At 45.4% G+C, this 23,641-nt stretch overlaps 1 protein-coding gene across 4 annotated transcripts in view; it reads left to right on the forward strand.

The window, feature by feature from the left end:
* Positions 1 to 23,641, forward strand: part of USP4 (ubiquitin specific peptidase 4) — a 40,536-nt gene that overhangs the window by 2,261 nt on the left and 14,634 nt on the right. For 3 of the 4 annotated variants that reach the window (XM_070456096.1, XM_070456095.1, XM_020915769.2), the window contains exons 3-11: positions 4,052 to 4,182; positions 5,531 to 5,657; positions 6,247 to 6,392; positions 6,814 to 6,875; positions 17,031 to 17,171; positions 18,060 to 18,177; positions 19,303 to 19,476; positions 21,203 to 21,361; positions 22,539 to 22,763. In XM_070456096.1, the coding sequence (XP_070312197.1) occupies positions 4,052 to 4,182; positions 5,531 to 5,657; positions 6,247 to 6,392; positions 6,814 to 6,875; positions 17,031 to 17,171; positions 18,060 to 18,177; positions 19,303 to 19,476; positions 21,203 to 21,361; positions 22,539 to 22,763 (1,283 nt within the window). The remainder of the gene's footprint in view (positions 1 to 4,051; positions 4,183 to 5,530; positions 5,658 to 6,246; positions 6,393 to 6,813; positions 6,876 to 17,030; positions 17,172 to 18,059; positions 18,178 to 19,302; positions 19,477 to 21,202; positions 21,362 to 22,538; positions 22,764 to 23,641) is intronic. The other variant, XM_070456094.1, reaches the window with a different exon arrangement.

Raw genomic sequence — 23,641 nt, forward strand, 5'->3', positions numbered from 1 at the left:
CAGAGATGTCTTAGTGAGGAATGTCTGAAGAAATGTCTGCCTCTCTTTTATCGTTTTTTTTTCAAGTTCTGCCAGAGATTTGAGATTACTATATTGAAAGAAATAGGATATTATTTTGAAACTACATATGGAATCTGAAATTTAGGAACCAGAATTTTCTGTGTAACCTTTGCAGTGGGACAAATCATAGACCTGGCAACATTCATCAGGGATTGCTGTGGTGGCCATGTTTGTCATAGGAGTTGTGTGAGGAGAGGTGGAAGGTTAGTAGAGTTACGAATACAGACCAGCTCCTCATGGAAGAAGTGACTGAAAAAGTGAAGTATGACATGGCTGAGCTTGACTTGCACCTTTGGGTGCATAGAAACGGCTGTTGGCCTTTCCTCGGCTTTTTTCTGCCTTGCTTTTAGACTCCCGTGCAAGCAGGACAGAGATGATCTGTTGCCTGGGCCCACAGTCAAGGCAGCAGGAAGGCAGACAATGCATGAGGCTTGATTCAGATACCTAACACTATCCTGGGTGTTTTAAAAAACAAGCAGTGCTTCAGTGTATACCTTGTTTTCTGAGAGAGATGAATGACATAATAATGTTATAGGCTTTTCTTCCTGTTGTAGGTGGAAGTATACTATGAAGTTGCCCTAAAGGATCCTTGTATTGTATTTACACTTTGTTCATTTCCATCTTTTATTTGAGAAGGAGAATTCTTAAGGCTTTTTTTTTTTCTTAAGGCTTTTTAAAAAAATCATTTTTAATTGAAAGATACTGCTTTATAATATTGTATTGGTTTCTGCCATACATCAGCATGAATCAGCCATAAGTATACATATGTCCCCTCCCCTTTGAACCTCCCTCCTACCTCCCACCCCACTTAAGGCTTTTAATAGTATTGGTGTTGAGAATCCTAGAGCTGGAGGGACCCTCAAGTCATTTGGTATGACCTTCAGCTGAGGGCAAGCATTTCTTCTGTTTTTCAATTTGATGTCACTGGATTAGGCTGGAAACATTTGTTGTGTGCTTAGGAGGCGAGAAGTACATTCCGTTCAGACCCTGGAACATTGACAGAGCAGGAATGGCCTATCTCTCGCCAGTGAGAGCCACCCTCTTAGCTCTTGGACTCTCAGTCACCTGCCAGTCCGTCTGGCTGCCTGCCGCCTACGGTCATGGGGGTTGCCTAGAAGAGGCTCTTGAAGGAGTGGGTAGGGCATATCCTCACTAATGTAGTCTGCTCATTTCCTCTTTCATTTTCCACCTCTGCCCCTTCTGTATATCTGATGGAATCCTTATGCTAAGACCAAGTTGTGCTCTCATTTTTCCCCTTTATTTGCTCTGTTGAAGAAATTTGCAAAGGCTTAGTCCTTACTGCAAAACCCCTATGTGCTTTTTACTATGATGCCCTTTGACTGATGCAGTTTTTTTTTTTTTTTTTAATATTTATCATTTATTTGGCTGCACCAGGTCTTAGTTGCAGCATGTGGGATCTCGTTCCCTGACCAGGGATCGAACCTGGGACCCCTGCATTGGGAGCTCAGAGTCTTAACCACTGGGCCAGCAGGGAAGTCCCTGACTGATGCAGTTTTAAATGAAAATGGTGAACTGTATTGAAAATTCCAGTTAAGTTCCTGTGTTTGCTCTTGAGTGTCATAAGAATGACATGTTTGAGGAAATCATCACTGAGCCTCAGAGGAGAAAGCCCTGTAGAACTGATGTACTTGGGGTTAATGACCCTAAAATCTCTTGGCTCCTCTCCCACCTTTAAAGGTCTGTGGCTGCTGTTGGGCACAGCATGGGTAGCCAGACCTGCATAATGTTAGAAATGAGGAAGGTCTATTTCTCCAAGTAAGACTGGTGAAGAACCTTTGTGAGTTTTAATTTGCAAATCAGAGAAGACCTTGGAGTTGAGGTGTGAAACTTTTGTTTCAAGTACTCTTCCTGGATCATCCTTCTGTTGCTGAATAGAAAACATATGATCTGTCAGTGTGAATAATTGTGCCAGAGCTGCTATGGAAAACAGTTGGGTCATCAGTGAGGAGCCACTTTTTTTTTTCCCTTTTAAATTATGGTAAAATACACATAAAATTTACCATCTAAATTTATTTTATTATTACTATTATTTTGGCTTTGCCTTGTGGCATGTGGGGACTTAGTTCCCTGACCAGGAGTTGAATGTGTGCCCCCCTGCAGTGTAAGTGCAGAGTCTCAATCACCAGACCACCAGGAAAGTTGTACTATCTAAATATTTTTAACTGTTGAATAGTATAGAGTATATTTACATTGGTGCGAAGCCAATCTCCAGAACTTTTTTTTTTTTGTAAAACTGAATCTCACGACTTCCCTGGTGGTTCAGTGGCTAAGACATTGCACTCCCAAAGCAAGGGGTCTCGGTTCAATCCCTGACCAGGGAACTAGATCCCAGATGCCACAATTAAGCACGCATGAAATACCTAAAGAGCCCACATACTGCAACTACAGAAACCCACACACCACAATGAAGACCCAGTGTGTCCTAAAGAAATAAATATAAATGTTAAAATAGCAACAACAACTGAATCTCCATACCCATTAAACAGTGGTTCCCAGTCTCCTTTTCTCCCAGACCCTGGCAACCATCATTGCATTTTCTATCTCTGATTACTCTTGATTCCTAGTATAAGTGGAATCGTACAGTATTTGTCTGTTTCTGACCAGCTTTTTGCATTCAGCATGAGGTCCTCAAGGTTTATCCATATTATGGCATGTCAGAATTTCCTTCTTTTTAAAGGTTAAATGATATACCACTGTGCTTATGTTTATGTTCATTTTGTTTATCCATGCATCCTTCTCACTTTGGGATTCCTGTTCTCCAAGGCTATTTAATGTCTTTCCTTTTTCCTTGGAGATGAAAAAGGCAAAGGTGAATCAGATGGGAAGCCCTGGTCATCTTGTGAGTTCTGTTTTTGGCTTTTATTTTTAACATTGTCTACCTTGTACAGGTGAGTTACACCATTGTGGGTACTTTGTGCTTCCCTGGCTTTGTGGCTTCACTTGTCTGGAAGAGAATAGTGACACTGTTGCAGGAGTGGGTGTTGATGGGCACTGGCTTAGCAGGGATATTCCCTGGGTGGATGGTGGTCAGTCTTGCCTTGATCCAGTCCCATGGGCTTCCATTAGGAGAGTATATTTCAGACCATGATTGTCCTTTTCTTTCTTTCTTGGTTGTGCTGGGTCTTCTTTGCTGCACATGGGCTTTCTCTCATTGCAGAGAGCAGAGACTACTCTGTTGCAGTGCATGGGCTTTTCATTGCAGTGGCTTCTCTTGTTGCAGAGCACAGGCTCTAGGCACACGGGCTTCAGTAGTTGTAGCACGCAGGCTCAGTAACTGTGGCTCGAGGGTTTTAGTTGCTCGGTGGCATGTGGAATCTTCCAGGACCAGGGATCGAACCCGTGTCCCCTGCATTGACAGGCGGATTCCTATGCAGTGTACCACCAAGGAAGTCCATGGATGTCCTTTTCTGAATCCCAGTTGTGTTGCCTCCATGTAGGATGCTCCATGGATGCTTCATATGTTAAAAAAATTCTCCCTCTGTATGGCTGGTGTCTAGCTGAGTTTTTGTCTTGGAGTTTTGGACACTAAGAATGGTAAATGATTCTTGGTAAAAATAAATTGAACTTCATTGATGTGTTCATTTGCTTGCTTAGTAAATCTTTCAAAGAAAGGTGATATCTGATTTCAATGCAGTTTCATTCAGCAGAATATTGTTAAATATTCATAATAAAACAGTTTTAATTGTGGAGCTGGAAGCACTTTGAAAATGTAAATCGGCGTTTTTCTCTTTTCTCTTTCCTTCTCCCTCCAATTTTGGAAGAAATACAAGTTCCTCACAAACTGTTCAGAAATCACAGCTAAAGACAATCATCCAGGTCTGCTCTGTGTTATAGCCAGTGACAGAATTTTGGAGTTTTGTACTTGTTCCCATAAATACTTTTATTGTTTCTGAAAAGTAGATGAGAATCATGTAAAACAGACATTTCTGGGGAGAAGAGCAGTGAGCTATGTCCTGTTTTCCTTTTTCAGATCCTGAGAGTCAGACCTTAAAGGAACATTTAATTGATGAATTGGACTATGTTTTGGTCCCAGCAGAGGCCTGGAATAAGTTACTAAACTGGTATGGCTGTGTAGAAGGCCAGCAGCCCATTGTCAGAAAAGTGAGTACCCGAATGTCCCACCTGCTGGTCAGAGTCTGAGTGTTCCCTGACACTGACTGCTTTTGCTTTCCTGGGGTACAGACATTCCTAAGCTGTTGAATGGAGGCCTCCAAACATCATAGCTGCCCAGTGGCTTGGGATGTGTCCAGCAGTACAGTGAGATCGCATTCTGGAAGCTTCTTTGAGGGAAAGTTCACTTGGGGGCATATGGACACACAGTAATGTGCTGCTTCTTGTTTAACTTAACTTTTCTGATACTGCTCTTCCCCCATAGTTAGGAATCTCTGATTACATTGTTGAGTACCTTGGAAAACAGGTGTTAATAGCCGAGAGAAGAACAATCTCTAAGGGAAGGCAGGCCCTGGGAGAGAAACCCAGCTTGTTGACCCCTCTGGTGGCCAGAACTCACAAGAATACCACCACTCTGACTCCCAGAGTTGTTTGCTTGTCCCGTCAGATGGGGACATCTCATCTGGTAGAGGAGTAGGCACTGGGGACGTTTCTCATTCTGCATGGTGTGCAGTTTCCCTTCTTAGCAGAGCAGGGAAGGGCTGCAGTGCTGAGGTCAAGCTTCTAAGCGTCACTCTTCGGGGCCGGAATACCTTCTTTCTCCAACCTGAAACATGGGATTCTGAGAGGGGTTAGGAATCAAATGGTGAGGGGCAGGCCACTTTTCGCAGGTGTCCCCTAATGCCTGCAGTCCTGCTGTGTGGTGAGCATGCTGCTGAAGGATTTAACTGTGTTCTTCAGGCTTCTTGATTCCACAGACCCTGCAAGGGGAGGTATCACGATCTCCACTTAGAGATGAACAGTGACTTTCCTGTTGTGCCCTCCGGTTCATCACGATGTTCTTGGTTGGTCCTAATGAGTGGAAATGAGATTTTTTTTTTTTTCCTTTGAGAGTTACATTTTATTTGGTGGAAATTTTTAGGACTTCAAGCCCCCAGGAGACAGTATCTCAAGTGGTCCTGAGAGGCTTGCTCTGAGGAGGCGAGGCTGGGGGAGCCAGGTTATGGAGAAGTTTTGCAACAAAGAGCAGATAGTCTGAACATCGAAAGATTATTGTTAAGTAAAGGAAAACCACATATCTCAAGTGAAGGAATTTAGTGCTTTTCTGTATGGGAATACGCAAGAGTCTGAGCTCCCTGAAAATATTCCTTCTTATGCACTGCATCTTTCTGGGGTCAGTAGAAATAAGATTTTTAAACTCTTGAGACACATGCCGATGACTTTAAAGCTCACACTCCTTGTCACATAGGTTCTGCCTTTTGTCAGTGATGAGGCATGTTGCTTCCCAGACTGTCCCGCTGTGGGACCAATGCTCCTTCACCCGTGCGCTCGTTCACAGGTGGTGGAACATGGCCTGTTTGTCAAGCACTGCAAGGTGGAGGTGTATTTGCTGGAACTGAAGCTTTGTGAGAACAGTGACCTCACCAACGTGCTGAGCTGCCATTTCAGCAAGGCAGACACCATCGGTGAGTCCCCTGGCTGGCATTCCAGGAAGCTAGTGAGAGTGCAGGGCATGGTAGCTAATGAGAGGGGAGTCGGGGCACCCTCTTTAGACTTGTTACCCAGATAGTCTCGGATTGTGGTTACCTGTCCTGACCTGGGCACCTGCTTTGCAAGGCACTCTTGTGGACAGCAAAGCCTGGCAATTATATTGTATGAAGCATTGCATGTGTTCTCTGCTTACTTAACGTATGGTAATAAAGGTGAAGAAATCTCAGGAAATGGCTGACCTAGTATTTGAAACCAAATCTGTCTTAGTTCCAGCGGTCCATTTTTTAACTATGCCCTGTTGCTTTTGTATTGTAAAAGGGGACCCACATCATAATAGAATGAGACGCCTAGGGGCAGTCTTTGGGTATTTGAGTATAAAAGGACGCCCGTGCAAGATGTTTGGCCTTGGCCTTAGGAGTCACCAAGGGGCTGAGGTCAGTCAGAGCTTTTGATCCTGAGCATCCCATGACCGTCTGAAAAGGACGGAAGATGTGCCTCCGCTTGCCATGGCTGTTGTCCTTTCACTGGGAAAAAGCCCAGAGTGATGTGTCTGCCTGTCCCCAGCAACCATCGAGAAGGAGATGAGGAAGCTCTTTAACATCCCTGCGGAGCGCGAGACACGGCTGTGGAACAAGTACATGAGCAACACCTACGAGCAGCTGAGCAAGCTGGACAACACCGTGCAGGACGCCGGGCTGTACCAGGGCCAGGTAGGAGGGCCCGGGCCACGCCCGCAGACAGCGCCACGGTCAGGTGGGCAGGCCTGGGCCGCCCCGCAGACAGCTCCAGGGTCAGGTAGGAGGGCCCAGGCCGCGCCCGCAGACGGCGCCAGGGTCAGGTAGGAGGGCCCGGTCCGCCCCGCAGACAGCTCCAGGGTCAGGTAGGCAGGCCTGGGCCGCCCCGCAGACAGCTCCAGGGTCAGGTAGGAGGGCCCGGGCCGCCCCGCAGACAGCGCCAGGGTCAGGTAGGAGGGCCTGGGCCGCCCCGCAGACAGCTCCAGGGTCAGGTAGGAGGGCCTGGGCCGCCCCGCAGACAGCTCCAGCAGGGTGTGGACAGAGCCTTTCTGCTTCTGAGCATGTGGGCAAGTGAGATGGTGTGCATGTTCCCAATGTGGTTTCCTCTTTCACTCAGGTGCTAGTCATTGAGCCCCAAAATGAAGATGGCACATGGCCAAGGCAGACCCAGCAATCAAAGTAAGTGAACTTGTTCTCTCTTGTGGCCGGGCACATGGGTATAAGACAGACGCCAAAGAAAAACATTCTTTAAACCAGATGGAAAACATTTGCTTTTGTATCCAGAGTCTTTAATCCTGGCCTTTGGTAAGCAGCATGCTGGGCAGCCATCCCAGGGAAAGCTGTCAGACGTGTCAACCAGGCAGTGAACCTCTGCTTTTGAGGAGGAGATGGGGAAGAGGAGGGGCCAGGATCTGGGGATCCTGCCCTGCCAAGATGTGGCTTTGTTTCTGTCAAGGACATTTATTTTCTCCACCTATAGGCAGGGACTTCGATGGAGGAAGAGAGGGCTCAGACATAGGGTCTTACCTACTTAATAGTTCCATTCAGTCCCACTCTTCACCCCGGGAAGTGTTTCTGATTGTTGCCCTTATCACTTCCTGGGGGAATTACTCTAGTACTAAACTGGGACTCCAGGCACCCCTGTCTTCAGGAGAGGTTCGTGTGTGGTGTGGAGTTAATGCATGTTCTGAGAAGGGGACAGAAAGGAGTGGTAGATGTTTCATACAGTATAAGATAGGGGAATTGTGTCTGTGTTCCAGTAGTCATTGGGAGAATAACTCACCCTGCGCTCCGCAGGGATGTTGGTCTTTGCTCTCTTCCCTCAGTCAGATCTTGGACAGTGAGTGTTTTGTGGTAATGGGCTCATAGCTCTTCTATGAAGTTTACAAAAGCTACAAGCTCTCTCTTGAGAAACACAGGAAGATGTAGCATTTTGCCGACAATCTCAAGTGTTTTATAGACCCCCCCCCCCCCCAAGCTTAGCCCTGGACTTCAGTGTAAGAAACTCTGATTACCAATTCCTGACAAGATGATAGAATAGCTGTGTTATGCAGAATAGTGATTGTGTTCCTCCCCCCACCCACAAAGTCCATGTCCTAATCCCCTGAACCTATGAATGTGTTAGGTTCCTGGCAGGAGGGACTTTGCAGATACGATTAAGGATCTTGAGATGGGAGATGATCCTGGATTATCTGGATAGGCCCAGCATAATTACAAGGTCCTTATAAATAAAAGAGGGAGACAGAAGAGTCAGATGTGAGGGTGGAAGCAGAGTCAGAGCAATGAAATGTGAGATGGAGTCAACTGGCCGTGAGCTAGCGAAGCTGGGCAGCCTCTGGAAGTCCCTAGAGCCTTCACCAGGGAACATAGCTCTGCCCACACCTTGAGTTAGCTCGGTGACAATCATTTTGACCTTCGGACCTCCAAAACCATAAGATGATAAACTTGTGTTGTTTAAGCTACTATGTTTGTGGTAATTTGTGACAGCAGCCTAAAAAACAGATAACAGTAGTCCAACAGCCTTCTCACTCCCTCCTTGGAACTGGAAATGCCACAAAACTAAGAGAAAATAACATAAAAACTGAGACAACCTCCTTAGGAGACAGAAGGTGCTTGGATTCTAGTCTCTGAGGTAGGGCTGAGAGCTTGGAGTGAAAGAGCCCAGGTGTATGGGCCAAGACAGACTGTTGGCAGTTGTGCCTTTTTCTCTTCCTCCTGTTGCTTCTCCCTACTCCTTCCAGAGCTTCAGACCTAAGAGATTCCAGTGAAGGGAAACCACTTTTGGAAAAGAGCACTGCCTTACTGAGATGCCCCAAATGTTAGAGTCTCCTGGTAGAGGGTGTCCAGTGCTGAATGAGCTCAGAACAGAATTCCTAAGGTACAGCTCACCTTACTACTCCCCCAGTAGTGCCAGACACTTTAAGGTGCCAGGAATGGAGCAATAAACAACAAAATTTCTGTCCTCAAGGAGCAGAAAGTAAGTTTAAGAACAACACATGTCTGTAGATTTACAAGTACTTTGGGAAAAAATCAAGGAAGAAAAAGTAGCAAGTGCTAAGGCTTTGGGCATAAACGGGATGATAGGGAGCCCCTGCTGAGGTGCCGTTTGAACAGGGTCATGAAGGAGGCAAGGGAATCAGCAGGGAGTGGGGTGCTTCGTGAGCAGGACAGTTTTGTGAGGCGGAGGTGACAGCAGCTGCAGAAGACCTGGGGCCGAGCAGGCCTGGTGAAGAGCAGCAGGAGTTGTTTGTGGCTGGGCTCAGAGGAGTGACAGGAAGACTGAGGTGAGCCGTGTGAGACTCTGGATTCCTTCTCTGCCTCCGGGAGCTCCTTGGAGGGGTGTGGTGAGTGAGAAGGGGTGTGATCTCACCTGGCGAAAGGCTCACAGGGAGCCACAGTGAAAAGCTGACAACCAGAGTCAGAATAGAAGGAAAGTGACAGATTGACAGGCAGTGCTAGTTGGAGCAGAATTCATATCCCCAGCTGCTTAGGAGGACGCTGTCAACACAGTGAAAATCCTCACGAAAAAGAGGAAATGGGTATATGAAATAGAAACAAGGAGAGAAATAACATGGGAACAAAGAATTCAGGGCGGGGTTGAGTTGCACAAGGAGTGTAGCTGATGACTGAAGGTAGAAGTTGAAAGCTCAGGTTGAAGAATTCTAGGGGATAAGGAGGCGGAAGATAATAGAAAAGTGCTGGCACTATACTGTAAATCAGTTAAATTAAAAAAAATGTACTATGTTAGAAGGAGTGACCAGGAGTTTTTCAGTCATCATGAAAGAGGAAACATCTTCAATGTAAAGAGTGCTAAACACAACAGATAAAAGAAAGCCCACACCAAGACAGATTTGATTGAAATTTAACAACAAAGATGTAGCAAAAATGTCAAATCTGTTTGAAAGAGAAAGTTGTGAATGAGAAGCAGATTAACATCAAACTTCCCAGTGGCAGCTGTGGACCTAAGGAATACTTTTGTTTGTTTGTTTGTTTTTTATTTTTTTGTTTATTTTTTTTTTTTTTTGAATACTTTCTCAGTATCAAAGTTGTCGCTCAGTCATGTCCGACTCTGTGACCCCATGGACTGCAGCATGCCAGGCTTCCCTGTCCTTCACCATCTCCTGGAGCTTGCTCAAACTCTTGTTTAAGTAGGATAACTTTAAAACTAGAATTTTACAAGCTACTACACTACTATCTAAATGTGAAGATAAAGTAAATTTTTTTCTCTGGCTGAAGATGACCTTAGAAGGTTTTCTGCACAGAAGTCCTCTTGAAAACCTCTTGGGAGAGGTAGTGTTAGGGAGCAGGCAGTAAAATCCAGCATACAGCTCTACTAGCATACAGCTAGTAAAATGTTCTCTTGACCGGAAAAGCCAAGACTTTGGGAGAAACAAAGATTTGTTAAACAAGACACAGCACTACAAACTGTAGAGGGGGAAATAGAGTTGGATGACTTTAAAATTAAGAACTGTTCATCGCGGAGTAAAAGGGCAAGCCACAGAGTGAGAAAGGTATTTGCAGTGCATATGTCTGACAGATGGTTTATACCTAGAATTTCAGAGAAATGCTTTTAGGTCGGTAAGAAAAAGTCAGACACCCCTTTTAGGAAAAGGGACAAGAAAACCTATAACAGTGACTTGAAGAGGGAAGTTATCCCTGTGGCTAGCTAGCATACGGAGAGGCGTTCAGCTTTGGCAGGCATCCAGAAATGGTGAATTCAAGCCATGATGCAGTGCCTCTGCACATCCCCAGCATGGTTAAATGAAAATGATGGGTAATAGCAAGTGTGGTTGAGGTGTTGGACCCTGCTGATGGGGTGTATAAAGTGGTATAGGAAGTTCAGAAGATTTAGCAACAAGCACTAAAGGAAGAATTTTGTGCATCTTGTACAGCCCAGCAAGCCTCTCCTAGACTTACAAGTAATAGAAACACATCTCACATTCACTTAAAGATAACGTTCAAAGATGTTCATGACAGCACAGCTTGTCATAGTCACAAACTGGAGCTAACCCAAAGGCCACCCAAAATAGAATGAATCGTGGTGTGTGCATACGACAGAATTCTCTCCAGCCATGACAGCCTTGAGGCTCATCAGCAATGTTGAATAAGAGAGGCCAGACCCAAAACACGGCCTACAGTATGAGTCCCTGATATAAAGCTTAAGAACAGGCAAAACGGCTCTGCGCGTCTCAAGAGCACTGTGGAGGTTAGCTTTGGGAAGAATTGTGCCTGCAGGGAGCATGAGGAGGGCACTTGGGAGCTCGTGCTGTCCTGCTGCTTGGTCTGGGGCACAGTACAGTAGTGATCATACAGGGGCATGGCTTCCCTGGTGGCTCAGCCTGCACGGCAGGAGACCTGGGTTCGTTCCCTGGGTCAGCAAGATCCCCTGGAGGAGGGCATGGCTACCCACTCCAGTATGCTTACCTGGAGAATTCCATTGACAGAGGAGTATGGCAGGCTGTACAGTCCATGGGGTTGCAAAGAGTTGGACATGACTGAGTAATTAACATTTTCACCATCACTTGATAAGAATGTCTTTTGAATTTTTTTTTTTTGGCCATACTACATGGCTTGTGGGATTTTCATTCTCCAGCCAGGGATCAGGCCCGGGCCTCAGCAGTGAAGGCACTAAGTCCTCACCACTGGACCACCAGGGAATTCCTAAGAAAGTTTTCACTTTTGTACTCTCATGATTTATATATTTCTGTATGTAATACTTCAGTAAAAAGTTTAGTAATAGTTAAGAAGAAAGGTTTAAGAAAGCAGCCTGCATCAATAGCAATCCAGAAGTAAATACTGAGCAATCCTGACATGGAAGACAGGTGAGGAGAGGAGGCAGTAGAGAGAGATGAAAATGTCCTGAACTACTTCTCTTGCAGGGAAATGTAGTTAGTAAGTTGAAGTAATTGATGGGGAAAGAGAAGAGTAGTTAATAGATCGTAATAAGTTAATGGAGTAAATACCAGAAGTACAAAAGTAGAATTTATGTCTTTTATTTAACATGTTGTATTTATTAGGAAGGGTTTGCTAGCAGTGAAGAAAGACCTGAAAATTAGTCTGTTAAGTAGGGTAGACATTTACATCTTTCCAAAAAGAATTTCTAAGGAGGACAGTGCAGTACTGCTGCTGTTAGAAACCCAGCTGATCTATCATGTGACTGCTGTATGTGGGTTCAACTTCCAAGGTGATCACCTCAGTGTCCAGGGTGACCGCTTTAGTTGAACCGATCATATGTGCATTCAGGTAGCTGAGGAGGAATCAGGAGAAAGGGCATGCCCCTTGTAAAGAAATTTCCCAGAAATCACATAGAAGATGGCCCTTTATATCTCTCTGGCCAATTCTGTGACCACACCTGGCTTCAAAGGAGGCTGGGAAATGCCTTTCAGCATTTGCAAGGGGTCTATCTAAAAGTCGGGATTTGTAAACTAAAGAAGAATGGAAGAATAGCTATTGGGAGGTGAAGAAAAAAAAAAAATTTATTCTACTAGTACCACCCAATATGTGAGGGTTTTCCCTCATGCTAATCAAGTTTTTGAAACCAGCTGGGTGTCCCGCAGTTTAACTCAGCTCTGCCACTGTTCATCTGGAGATCGCATCAGATCCCACAGGTTCAGGGCTCAGTCCCACAAGGTTGCCTCCCCTACAGATGCTGCTTCCAAAACCAGGGTGTTAATCTGTGCTTCTGATGACCCTCTGGCTGTATGTAAATCAGAAGTTCCCACAGCCCTCTTCTTGGGCTTGATACTTTGCTGTAACAGTTTACAGAACTCAGCTTGCTATTTGACCACTTTATTATGGAAGGGTATAACTCTGGAACAGTGCAATGATAGAGATGGATAGCCAGGGTATAGGAGAAAAGTGAGGTGCTTCTGTGCCTTCTCCATGCAGTCACTCGTTTAGCACCTCCATGTGTTCACCAGTCTGGAAGCTCAGCAAAACTCATTCTTCAGGGGTTTTGTGGAGGCTTCGGTAAGCAGGCAGAATTGATTAAAATGTTTGGCCATTGGTGACAGAACTCAATTTCCAGCCCCTCTCCCTCTCCAGAGGTGGGTATGTGGGGGTAAGGGCAAAAGATCCAACCTTCTCATCACAAGGTTGATTCTGCTGGCCAGCAGCAAGCCACCCCCACCCCCACCCATCCTTTGGAACTTTCCAAAAGTCATATGCATGAATTGAAATGTGGTTGAAAGATCTGTGTTGGGAGGAACAACAGACAGTTCACTTTTATCACTTTGAAGCTATTTCAGGAACCAAAGATAGAAGACCAGAATATAACCAAAGATGTTCCCATTACTCTTATCACTTAAGACATTGCAACAGTTTTAGAAGCTGTGTGCCAAGGACCTTGCACCAAACCAAAGCATGTGTTTCTTATTATAAATCACAGAGCCATAGGATGCAGCTAGGAAACTGTCATACCTAAAAGGGGAATTGAGATGGAAGGCAAGAATGAGGAGAAAAAACAATTGAAAAGTATGGTAATTAAAAAACGGAGGAGACTGAATTAAGTCCAGCTATAACAGTAATTAGAGGGTGAAACAGATCACCAGCCCAGGTTGGATGCATGAGACAAGTGCTTGGGCCTGGTGCACTGGGAAGACCCAGAGTGATTGGGTGGAGAGGGAGGTGGGAGGGGGGACCGGGATGGGGAATACATGTAAATCCATGGCTGATTCCTTTCAATGTATGACAAAAACCACTGCAATGTTATAAAGTAATTAGCCTCCAACTAATAAAAATAAATGGGAAAAAAAAATAAATCATAAAAAAAAACAGTAATTAGAATAACTATAGAGGCATTCAATCTTATTCAAAAGACAAACTCAATTTGGTTTTGTTTTTTTTTTTTCTTTTTCTTTTTTTGGGGGGGTCCACCTTGCTTCCCACTCAGGCCAGGCCGGTATCCCAAATCTGCTGGTTCTACTGCCTCTTATTTCTGGATGTACTTTCAAATCCACCATCTGGCAATCAAGACTTTCCGCCCTAAATACTCTATACAGGGAGGACCACGCTCGGTTCCATCCTTCCTTCTCAACAATTGCTATTAAGTTACTATTTACAAATGGCCAATACTCCTCGCGTCCTTACCACAAAGATACTATTACTTTTTCCCACTTCAGCATCATGGCAGTACAAGAGGAAAGGATATTCACAGAAAATGTCAGAAAATGTTGCAGAATTTAGGCAGGCGTTTGCTCCCAGGCTACAGGATTTCCTGTAGCTGAAGGAGTAGCAACTTAAGTCTCCAGCCCGTTTCTGCAGAAACATCCCAGAAAACACCCTCCTGGAGATCCTCTGAAACTCGATGGCTGGACCCCCTCCCCCCTTCCCCTTCCCCCCTCCCCCTTCCCCTTCCCCCCTCCCCCCTCCCCTTCCCCTTCCCCTTCCCCCCCACTCCCCGGATTTTTTTTTTAAAACCAGCCATGTTCAGTAACATGTTGTCTGTCAAAGAAGATGCAGGATGAAATTGAGGGAATGTGAAAAGTATGTCAAGTGAATATGTCATCCAGGGAAAGTCAATGATTGGCTTAATCCTTTTTTTAAAAGAAAAACAACCCGTTCATAAAATCAGTTTTCCATGTATCCTGGCAAGAGGAAAGCATAGTGAAATTGTTTCCATTCAGCTTTTCTTTCACCAGTGAGAGCCACCTGGTTAATTGTGAGCATCTGCAATGATTTTTTTTCCATTTTCTGTGGATTACTCCAACCTCTCTGTTAGTTCTGCCAAGGTTTTCTGTAGATCCGGTCGCAATTTTTTTGTCTCTCTCTTAGTTCTCACTTTACTTGGGTGATATCTGTAAGGCCTGGTTAGCTCTATACCACCGTCCCCTTTATTTATTTATTTATTTATTTTCCATCATCCCCTTTAAAGGCTGCTTGCCCAGAGCTAGAATAGGCCAGTGTTCCTCAAATGGAGATTTGAGTTGTGCTCAGATGAGGGTTAACAGTGTTGGTGTGTGTGGGGAAGATCACAGCCTAGCATGTCGTGAAGGCAGTGAGGATTGTGGCTACTAGTTGATTGTTGTCTTAAGGATAGTGCCAGATGCTGGGCTCTGAGGTCAGAGGGTGGATCTAAAGAGTGGACGGCTCCTCAGCGTAGCGTCCAGCCTGGAGAACATCTGAGAGGCAGGCAGAGAGCAGTGCAGCAAGGAGGGCAGGCGTGAGCATGCTGCAGAGCCGTTGGTCTGTGCTTGTTTTCCTTGTGATGGTAATGACCTGGCGTGCCTGGGATCAGGAGATACGGCAGGAGGAAGGTACCAGGAGAGCAGAGGCTTGACCAGAGGATCTTCTGGGCGCAGAGGGAGCATTACTTGGAGACGTAGCCTCTGTTTTCATAATGTTTGTGGCAGGAGACTCGGTCACGGTTGATAGTGAGGTCTTGCCCCATGTCAATTCCTTCCTACCGTTGCCTTCTTCCCAGCTCGCAGCACCCTCGGGTGTGCTCTCAAGTTGCCTGAGACAACATCAAGTGACAAGCGCCCAAGCGTCTCCCAGGTACAGGTCAAGTCATTCTGTACAGAGGTCTTACTTTTTGATTTGTCTGTCAAAGGTAGAGTTTAAAAAACAACAAAAAGCACTTTGTATTATGTAAGTTTTCAAGCATATAAAATATATCCTTAGATAGTCATCGTTAGGTTTCTTTTTTTTATTTACCTATGGCTGTGTTGGATCTTACCTGGGTTATCGTTTATTGCAGCGTGACTGCAAGGCATGTGGGATTTTAGTTCCCTGATCAGGGATTGAACCTGTATCCCCTGAATTGGAAAGCAGATTCTTAACCACCAGACCACCAGGAAAGTCCCTGGATTTCTTTTTGACTGAATTTACTCTGAAAACTACTGGCACTACTTTCTGAAACATTGTATATGAGTGTTAAATAAAAATTTTCTCATTTTCTTTCATTTCAACCAGAAGGGTTGTCTGTTTAAGAAGTTGACAGATCTTGGATACATGTAACGGCCTTATATGGATTTTTGCCCTTTTAAGTTCAGAGGATAAAATAAGTTACCAGTGAATGATGACTTAAAAAGGGAGTGTTAAGCCATGTGCCTTGAGGTTTGTATATCAGAAATTGATTTTTACTGTCTTGTAGTATCTGCAGACCTGAGGTAACAGAGTCTGCTGTATGAGCCCAGCCTTGGGTAGCAACTTGTTTGCATAGGAGGCTGGGCATTCTGGCAGCACCCGGAACAGGCCTTAGATGTTTGTTGAAGTCCGCTGTGTGCCAGAAGAGTGTGTCCCTTGGCTCTGCCAAGCCTCATTTAAGGAGCTGCCGTAGTTCTTGGACTTCTCTGCACTTGAAGATGAGGCTCAGTGAGGCAAATGCTCTTCAGGATTAGAGAAGGTGCATTTCTGTGGGTGGTTGAGAACCCGGGGAGCTCTCTTTGCCTTTCCCTTGCTGTGACTTCAGAGTGTGAAGCAGAAATCAGTTCCTGACACCCATTGAGGCCCCTGGATAGTCCCTGACATCTGCCTACAGTGTGGGTACAGGATCGCTCATCTTTATTGCCACACCCCACTTTCTTCTCACAGGGAGCCCTGGTTGACATCAGATTCCATGAGGCTAGGCATTCTGCAGGGACACCACAGCTTAATTATTTTCTCTATTCTAAAAATAACTCCCAATCTGGAAGGAAAATCACCATTGTACATATTTGAAACATTGCAGACAGCTAATTTCCTCCTATCTGTCTTATGTGGATTTTGGTAGAAAACTTGATAAAATTGTTGTCAATTTAAGATTTGGGGCAATTAGCCCTTGAGTTAATTAATCTGAAATTAGGAATAGATCTAAAATAAGACACTGTGAAAAATACTGAAACAAAAGTTTGAAACAGAGGTTTTTCACTTCGGTAAATTTCAGGAAACAAAAGCAGTTGCCTGGAATAGCACTGTGACACTAAATTGCCATTTTCATGTTCTGGAGTACTTAAAGCCATCTGTTTAATTTGGGTCTAGTGTTTTGAGATAATTCATCTCTTATCACCATTTTTCTTTGTCTTTCACTGGTAACTCTTAAAATTCAGGGCAGCTGATGATTTATCAATCAAACCAGGATGCCCTGAAGGTCAGCCTTGTGGTTTATCTTACTGAAAGATTCAGTGTATGACCATGTGGATGAATGAGACAGGAAGACCAATTAATTTCTTCACTCTCACTTCAATAAAAATTTACCTTGAAGTAGCGTGAAAATGGGCTATTTGCAATTAATTTTAAATAACTAAATTTGGAGAACATGTGTTTCTAGAGAAGACACTTTCTTCTCAAGCAAGCCTTAAAGAGGGCTCGCTTCTGTGCACAGTCAGTAGCATTGTTTCTGCTTCTCTCTCCCAGATCAAGCACTGCACCTAGCAGAAATTTTACTACCTCTCCAAAACCATCAGCAAGTCCCTATTCCTCAGTGTCTGCCTCTCCCACTGCAAATGGTGATAGCACTAACGCCTCGGGGATGCACAGCTCCGGTGTCAGCAGGGGGTAAGAGCAGGTCCTTTCACTTTCCTTCCTTTCCCAGGCCCTCCCTGACAGCTTCTCTGCTGCTGCCCTGAGCATATGCAGGACTCGGGCTACCCATGAGAACCCATCTCATGTGGCTTCTTGGTCCATTTCATCCCCCCAGTAAAGAGTGCTTCCTTGCTCTGGTGTACGTTGCTTTTCTTCCTACCAGCTGGTGTTTTCCCATCGCTGCATTTGTCTGTGAAGGGATGGGATGGCCTTCTGGCAGAATGGCTATCAGGGAGTGACTGTCAGCTGCAGGGGGTGTGGGGCATGGACTGCCTGCTTCTCTGTGTGGCTGTGATCCTTTTCCCAGCTGTGTCAGAGCACCTGCCATAGAGCGCAGATAGAGTGGTAGAGGAAGGTGAGGCGAGAGAGAGAGTGCATGTGCACTCAGGCACAGCCAAGGCCACGAGTGGCCGGGTGGGTGGTGGCAGGTGCAGGCTTCCATCTTGGTAACCACAGTGCTCTTCCCCAGAGTCACCTGGCATTTAGCCCTCTGGAGGGATATAGAGTTAGCATTTGCCTAAGCCTTTGCGACGCCATGGACTGTAGCCCACTAGGCTCCTCTGTCCATGGGATTTCCAAAGCAAGAATACTGGAGTGGGTTGCCATTTCTTTCTCCATATTAAAGCTAGAGAGCAGAGGATTCAAACAGCATCTCTTCCCCTTAAGGATGTGCTTACCACCTATTATCATGTCACGTCAGGGTTGGGGGAGCTGGAGGGCTGGGGAGGGGAGTAAAGAGGACTTATATCATGGGATCATTATCAAGTGAGAATTCTAGAGGCCCAGGTGAAGCCCCAAGAGGCATCTTGAGGGCATGTGAGCCTCACTCACTTGATTGCGGGTGTGGGTTGTGTTTTCCAGTGGATCTGGCTTCTCTGCTTCGTATAATTGTCAGGAGTCCCCATTGACTCACGTCCAACCTGGGCTCTGCGGACTAGGAAACCTGGGGAACACCTGCTTCATGAACTCCGCTTTGCAGGTAGGGGGCAGAGCTGCCATCTCAGTTAACACCGTGTCTCCACAGTACTTGAGGCTGGGGTGGGAGTGGCCTCTGCAGTGTCCAGGGTCCCTAACGACCCCTGGTTAGTACTTCAGGAATCTCTGCCAGTGCATAGCCACTGGGTGGTACAGAATGGTCTCATCAGTGTTCCTGGCTTCAAAATGTTTTCTCAGTTTGGTTTGGTTTTATAGTGAAAATATTTTGAGTTTTGTTGACCCTCAGAGAATGATCTCAAAAAGTACTGGAATACATGCCTGGTTGGTCTCTAATGGGATGAAATCTCAGAACAGCTGGTACCATGCCACTATATTCTCGCCTGAGGCTGATCATCTTAACCAGTGAGCTGTCTCAGCTTACGCCCATTGAAACCTCATTTATTCATCCACCAAATATTAATTGGGCACATAATATGTGTAATGGGAGTGTTGGGGTCATGGGCTGAAGTTAAGAGTCCAGCTACAAAGTTAAGAGGGCACAAGTCCCTAATAACTGTCTTCATTTCTGACACCACTGCAGGTTTGGGGGTCCCTAAAGATGACCCTCAGTTTGTTAATTTGCTCAGACTCATAGACTTCACTTGAAAGTAATTCTTCTTACAGTTACAGTATATTATAGGGAAAGGATACAGATTACCATATCTCACAACTGTAGACGCAAGTAATGTAGATAAAATTTTAGCAGATCAAAATCAGTGAGATCTAAGTAAAAGTAACACATAACAAGCGGATGGGGTTTGTGCTAAGAAAACCAGACTGGTTTAAACACCTGTAAAATTAAGCAATGTCTTTAAATATAGTGACAGAATGAAGGAGTAAACTGTGTGATCCGGCACTTGGGATCAACAGCCTCTGCCCTCAGCTTGTCTCAGAGGCGGTTCTTAGTCTGTGAGCTTGTCTCAAGACAGTGTTCCTGGAAGGTTTATCACTATGTGGCCACCAGCCTTGGCCTTTGAGAGACTGTGCCTTCCTGTTGTGAGCCCTCCAGAGAATCAGAAGGGAGTGACCTTCATTTTGTTGGAGTGATCTTCACTGTTTAGAACTGGGTTTTTCCTGTGTCTGAGTGCTCTTCAGAAGGTTTGTGAGCTGTGATCATTTCTCTTTTCAGTGCTTAAGCAACACGGCACCATTGACCGACTACTTTCTCAAAGATGAATACGAAGCCGAAATCAACAGGGACAACCCCTTGGGAATGAAAGGGGAAATTGCAGAGGCCTATGCAGAGCTCATTAAGCAGATGTGGTCTGGCAGGGATGCTCACGTAGCACCTCGAATGTTCAAAGTAGGTTGATATATGTCTTTCCTTTTTCCTATTTTGGGGAGGGTGATTTAATGTTGTGGTGAAGTATTCCCTTACTTGCACTTTGGCACTAAGATGGGCTCTGGGACTGCATGGTCAGATCCTTCTTTTCTGTTCAGTCATTTAGCACATACTTATCTTAAGTGAGTTAACCCTCACCTCTGGGATGAGGGTTCTTCAGATATCATTTGTATTGTAAGCTGCTTGCTCAGAATGCCATATTCTACGGTGAAGAAAGTGAAAGTCACTCAGTAATGTCCAACTCATTGCGACCCCATGGTCTATACAGTCCATGGAATTCTCCAGGCCAGAATACTGGAGTGGGTAACTGTTCCCTTCTCCAGGGGATCTTTCCAACCCAGGGATTGAACCCAGGTCTCCCACATTGCAGGCGGATTCTTTACAAGCTGAGCCACTCTAAATGGCTGGTACCCTAAGCCAGACCATAAAAATTCACCCTAATATCCAGTATTATCTGAGGGGTTCTTCCAGGTTCTCTGAGCCTGGAACTTACACCAACTGTAGTTTCAGTTGAGCCCCTTAAGTTAGGAATTGGGTTGACAGTCTTGGAAGGTGGTGTGAGGGGCAGTTCTCACTTGGATCCGTCAGTTAGGAAGATGGGGAGGTGGGCGAACTGCATTGGGCACTTGGAACAGTTCCTGCTTTTGCTCTGAATGTTTGTTCCCACCGAGGGAGAAGTGGCTTGCCTCCACGTGGTGAAATCTGGTAATCCTATTTGGTTCAAGGAGACTTAGTGAAGCATCTCATTCACAGAGGGAAAAAAATAGCACCTAAGCTCAAGGAGAAAATTAAAACCTTATATTGTTTATTAAAATTGAAAACAAATTCTTTCCATCCTTTTGGTCACATTAATCCCTGGGCAATACATGTAAATGACTATTCCCAGAGTTTCTGTTTCCATAGGTCTGGGCTGGAGCCTGAGAACGTGCATTTCTGTCAAGCTCTCAGGTATTGCTGATGCCACTGGTTGGGCACTGCGTTCTGAGGATCAGTGACGTAGAACAATACAAGGCAGACATTTATGGCTAGGAGGGCTCTCTCTCTCTTTTTTTAAATTAAACTTTTTATTTTGTATTGGAGTATAGCTGATTAACAATATGGTGATAGTTTCAGGTGGACAGCAAAGGGACTTAGCCATACCTATACACGTATCCATTCTGCCCCAAACTCCCCTCCCTTCCAGGCTGCCACATGACTTGGAACATGGTACATGTGCTGTACAGTACATCCTTGTCTGTTTTCCATTATAAATACAGCAGTGTGTACATGTCCATTCCAAACTCCCGATCACTTAAGAGGGCTCTTATGTACAGGAGGAGTCTTCTGGCTGATGCAGGTGCCATTTGTGAAGTTCTTAGGGAGACTGAACCAAAGGAGGTGGTTGGAGAGGGATTCGTGTCTGTACTTAGGAGATGTAGTTAGGGAGTCACTGTTCACTCTGCTTGTAGGGTGGTGGCGCAGGTTCTTAATCTGTAGTTATCCTGAATTTCAGATCTTAGCCCTGTTCTCTCTGGTGAGAACTACCTGCCTTTAGGCCCTTGCGAAGTTAATGGGACTACTGGACCTAGGATCTTCTCCCGTCTGGTCCTAGGTGACTGTGCAAAGCTATTTCTGATGACAGTTTCCCATCTGAATTCATTGGTTCTTTATAACTGAAAACCTTCTAATGTGGTTGCTTTTATTGTAGACTCAGGTGGGACGCTTTGCCCCTCAGTTTTCTGGCTACCAGCAACAAGACTCTCAGGAGCTCTTAGCCTTTCTTCTAGATGGATTGCATGAAGATCTGAACCGTGTGAAGAAAAAACCCTACCTAGAGCTGAAGGATGCCAATGGGCGACCAGATGCGGTATGATACTGGAGACTTTTGGACAAAAGCATTCCACAGAAGCCACCTCCAGGGGCCTTCTTCTGGTCTTGGAGTATTGGTAGCAGGGCCCTGGTTTTCTCTCACTGTTGTTGGTGAACTGGACATGCAGTCTCATAGAGAAATGTGTTGCAGGTTACAGAGGGGCTATCTCTGGTTACCTCTGATGCTCCTTATTGGTATACCAGACCATCTGAGCCACCAGGGAAGCCCCTGCAAACTGTCAAGTGCCTGCAGTGTGGGCATTTCAGATTATTACTCCTCTGATGAAAATCCATCTATGATTGTTAAAATATTTTGTTATTAATATTGTTTAGGGCACTTTTTTTTTTTGCCTTGATTTTCAGATCTCTAAAGAGGGAATTTAGTATTTAAGTTATCCTATCACATTGGGATGATCAATATCAATGCTTTCAGTTTTTATTTAATTTATTTATTTGTTTAAATTTTGGCTGCACTGTGCAGCCTGTGGGATCTTAGTTCCCCAACCAGGGCTCAAGGCTGTAGCCCCCCTGAAGTGGTAGTGTGCAGTCTTAACCACTGGGCCATAAGGGAAGTCCCCTCAATGTGAATATTTTAAAGTAGCATTCAGATCTTAAAGGAAAAACCATGAGCTAGCTCATGAAGCAGCTTTTTTTTTTTTTAATTCAAGTTTTTTTTTTTTTTTAATGTGAACGACTTTTTAAAAGTTCTTATTGAATTTGTTGCTTCTGTTTTTGTTTTTTCTTTTTTGTCCAAGAGCCATGTGGCATCTTAGCCCCCTGACCAGGGATTGAACCCACAACTCACCTGCTTTGGAAGGCTAAGTCTTAACTCCGGGACCACCAGGGAAGTCCCTGAAGGGACTTTGAATTGTTGGAAGCGCTACAGGCGACAGTCCCGTCCGCCCCCCCCCCGCCCACCCCCGGTCAGGTCCATGCGTCGTCTGTGTCCCACAGATCCTGCATTCACACTTTGTTACATGTGGGACTGGGCTGGCGTGTGGAGTGAGTCTGGTGTGCCAAGAGCAGTCCTGGCCCTCGCTGGCCTGGACCCAGGACTTGGCCACACAGACTGCCTTACAGCCATCTCAGATCTTGCTGTGAATCATTCTGTATGCAGAGGTTAAGAACTGGGAGATGCTGAGAATGTTTTATTTATCCCCTTTCCTTTCTTCCAGGTGGTGGCAAAGGAGGCTTGGGAGAATCATAGGTTGAGGAATGACTCTGTGATCGTGGACACGTTCCATGGCCTCTTCAAATCTACGTTGGTTTGCCCAGAATGTGCTAAGGTTTCTGTGACCTTTGACCCATTTTGCTATCTAACTCTCCCACTGCCCTTGAAGAAAGACCGAGTTATGGAGATCTTCCTAGTTCCTGCTGACCCTCGCTGCAGGCCTACCCAGGTAAGAGAGTCGGCACCCTCACGTATCCCTTGTTGTGAGAGGCCTGCAGACCCAGAGTGGGGCTGCTTCCATCTGTTACGACAGGAGGTCCATCAGCTGCCTCTGAAACCCCTTGGTGCTTGCCTTGAGCGTGTGCCCGTGTCCTCCCTCAGACCCCTGTGTAATCCCATGGCATTCCAGCACATCATGGGGACTTCCGTGTGGTGATCCAGTGGTTAAGAGTCCGCCTTCCAGTGTGGTTCCTAGGTTCAATCCCTGGTTGAGGAACTGTGACCTCATATCACAGGGCCACTAAGCTCATGCACCACAACTAGAGAGGCTGTGTGCTGCAACTAAGGCCCGGGACAGCCAAATGAATGAAGATTTTTTTTTTATTTTTAAATGTGTATTGTGGAGGTCTTCTGGGCTCTGCCATCACCTTTTCCCCCATGCTCCATTCACTTGTTTAAAGGAACCTGGCTGATCTGCTACAAGATACTTAAATCTGAACATTAAGGAACTAGAAACAGTACTTTCCTAGGTCATGTTCACCCCTGAATCAACTGGGAGAGCCTGGCCAGAGCAAAAGTCTAGATGGAAAGGTGTTCAGCCCAGCTGACGGCTTACTGCATGCTGCTTCTAGTCTTATTTTCTTTTGTCTCTAAAGAAAGATGACAAGGACTGGTTGGCAATTTGTAGAATTTTAACATTTTTTAAAAGGAAGTAGTAGTGAATATCTCCAAAAAGTTAAGAAAAAAAATGAAGCCCATGTGTAGGAGAGAAAGACATGGCCCAGCTTCTATGTGGTGCTGCCTGAATAGAGAGACAGACATTGAGGCCAAAGACTTGGCCGTTCACTCTCCTGGCAGCTCATCTGGCCCTGTCCTCACCATGGGCAC

The sequence above is a fragment of the Odocoileus virginianus genome, chromosome 26 (assembly GCF_023699985.2).
Source record: "Odocoileus virginianus isolate 20LAN1187 ecotype Illinois chromosome 26, Ovbor_1.2, whole genome shotgun sequence".
In the NCBI taxonomy this organism is placed as follows: domain Eukaryota; kingdom Metazoa; phylum Chordata; class Mammalia; order Artiodactyla; family Cervidae; genus Odocoileus; species Odocoileus virginianus.